Source organism: Trypanosoma conorhini (assembly GCF_003719485.1).
Source record: "Trypanosoma conorhini strain 025E chromosome Unknown Tco_14.4_contig_01479, whole genome shotgun sequence".
Taxonomy (NCBI): Eukaryota; Euglenozoa; class Kinetoplastea; order Trypanosomatida; family Trypanosomatidae; genus Trypanosoma; species Trypanosoma conorhini.
This window is the reverse complement of record NW_021705578.1, coordinates 1-2,233: the sequence shown is the minus strand read 5'-3', so window position 1 is coordinate 2,233 and position 2,233 is coordinate 1. Positions and strand designations below refer to the sequence as shown.

The window sequence follows — 2,233 nt, the reverse complement described above, 5'->3', positions numbered from 1 at the left end:
TGGCCACATTTCAGACTGGAGCTGGAGGACCTTGGCACGGTGCTGATCCAGGGAAGCGCGTTCATCGTCTTCGGCGCCGTCCTTCTTCCTGCGCTGCTTGTGTTCTGCCTGACCGGCATGGCCTCCTTTCTCTGGCTGTTTGCCCCGCTCTGGGCGCTGTACGTGGCCGTGCGCCGCCTATACTATAGGTACACCTACTCGGCGATGTCCCCACGGCCTGGAAGACGCATGCGGCCGTGCCTAACCCCCGCCGCCGAATTCGCGAAGGCGGCGTTGCTGAAGGCCTTGACGCTTTTTCTGCTTCAGTGGACAGTGCAGAGCAGCTTCTTGTTTGGGTTAATCCTCCTGCAGGGCGGGGGGTATCACGAGGCCCTACGCCTCGAGATCCGACAACAGTTCTGGGGATGCTATAGTCCCCTGACGATGACGGGCTTTCAGTGGCTGTGCTTCGCGAGTCAGCTCTTTTTTTGAGTGAATGTGTCCTCGGTGTTTGCGTATTTCCTTTGCAGTGTTCTCAGCGATTCAGTTGTGCGAGCGCTGCTCTTCTTATTGCTGGGGTCTTTTTCATGAGTCGCAAAATCTCTGACTCTATGGACACGCGTGCCCTACTGCAGCATCTCTATTTTTTTTTCCAGTTTTACTGTTTCTGCGTGTGCGTGTTATCTTCTGTTGCTCCTTGCGCGCAGGGATAAGCTTTTGGAAACAATGCGGGTGCTTGGTTTTTTGCCTGATATTCCTCTCTAATTGGTGTACCTTAACGTTGTTTTGTTCCGTGGATCAGTTTTGGGTGCATTTATTGCATTGTTTCTGACTGGGCCGCAGTGAGTGTGGGGAGGGAGGATGATTTCGCCTCACTCGCCCCTCAGTCCCCCTTTTTTGCCGCTGTGGGGCCGTGGAAGGAGGCGGGGACGCAAAACAGCCTCTTATTTGTAACTAGCACGCGGATAGAGCGTGTTGCTGCTCACCCACACGATGTGGTTAATTGTTTTTCGGGCCGCGCCGACCGTTGGTAATGCTGGTCAGCGTGTATAGGCTATTTGCCCCCTTCAACTATCTCAGTCTTTCTTTTTTGTGCTTTATGATGGTGTGGATGTTTTTTTTTTTGTCGAGTCTCGCGGATTCGAGCAGGAGTCCTCTCGAGAAACCACGACTCTCCCTGCGAGGCGCTTTAAGTGTACTGTGCTGGACGGTGTTTGTTTGTTTGTTTATCCATTTGCTTTCCCTGCCGCCTCCGCGTGGGTGCGAGGGACGGGGAAGGTTTGTGCGGGTTTGACATTGCCTTCACGGTCCGTGACTCTCTATCTCTCTCTCTCCCTCTCTCCCTCTCTGCGTGTGTGTGTGTGTGGGATCTTGGGAGGGGAGCTGCAAAACGTGAAGGATCTCGCAGCGATGCTGCTGAGCCCCTCGTGTCGCACTCCGATGACGTCGGTACCGGAAGTCGTGTTGATACCGCCCTTTTACGTCACACTCGCGGCCAGCGTCCTGTACGCCCTGTGCAACGCGGCGTTTAACTACGCGAACTCCGGTCATGGCAAATTTGCCAAAACGCTTGAGAAGTGGGGGAGGCTTTTGTGGCTAACGCGTCGGGTGGAGATCGCCGAAGCGCGGGAACTCGACGAGCTCCCGATTCAGGCCGGTGCGTTTCCCATTGAGACCGATCGGCTCATGGGCTCCGGAGATCCCAGCGGCGATGCCGCCTACAATACCTTCTTACAGCCGTTGCCTGACGTCGGGCGGGGCGTGGTGGATCCCCCCTCTCTGCCGGCTAAAGTGCTGGACAACGCGTTGCTGGACTCCTTCCAGTCCGTGCGCCTCGAGGCACAGCGGATGGTGTTTGTGTACAGCCCGACCTACATGATCGTGGCCTCGGCAAAGAGCTTGGTGATGCTGGTGGTGTTGCAGTACCACTTTGACTACGAGGGCGGGTGGAACCGCCTTGTGGTGTGCTCCGCGGCGAACGTGATGGGCGGGCTGCTGACCCCCGTCCTGGAGTACGCCGCGAGGTGGCTGCTGCCGCTGGACCACGAGTGCGGGGGGCTGGGGGTGGTCGTGGAGCCAGAGGAGCCGACTGACTCGGTGCTCATTGTGGAGGTGCTTGGCCACATTTCTAGACTGGAGCTGGAGGACCTTGGCACGGTGCTGATCCAGGGAAGCGCGTTCATCGTCTTCGGCGCCGTCCTTCTTCCTGCGCTGCTTGTGTTCTGCCTGACCGGCATGGCCTCCTTTCTCTGGC

The 2,233-nt window shown here is 57.3% G+C and overlaps 2 protein-coding genes across 2 annotated transcripts, besides 1 other annotated feature; both read left to right on the top strand.

The window, feature by feature from the left end:
- Tco025E_10122 (uncharacterized protein) lies at nt 1-471 on the top strand (the record flags this gene model as incomplete). The annotated part of the gene is made up of 1 exon (XM_029376910.1): nt 1-471. A coding segment is annotated over one exon (471 nt), but the record flags the coding sequence as incomplete, so codon positions are not given.
- An 823-nt stretch (nt 472-1,294) lies between these two features.
- Nucleotides 1,295-1,328: a microsatellite.
- A 61-nt stretch (nt 1,329-1,389) lies between these two features.
- Nucleotides 1,390-2,233, top strand: Tco025E_10121 (uncharacterized protein; the record flags this gene model as incomplete). Its single annotated transcript, XM_029376909.1, has 1 exon — nt 1,390-2,233. A coding segment is annotated over one exon (844 nt), but the record flags the coding sequence as incomplete, so codon positions are not given.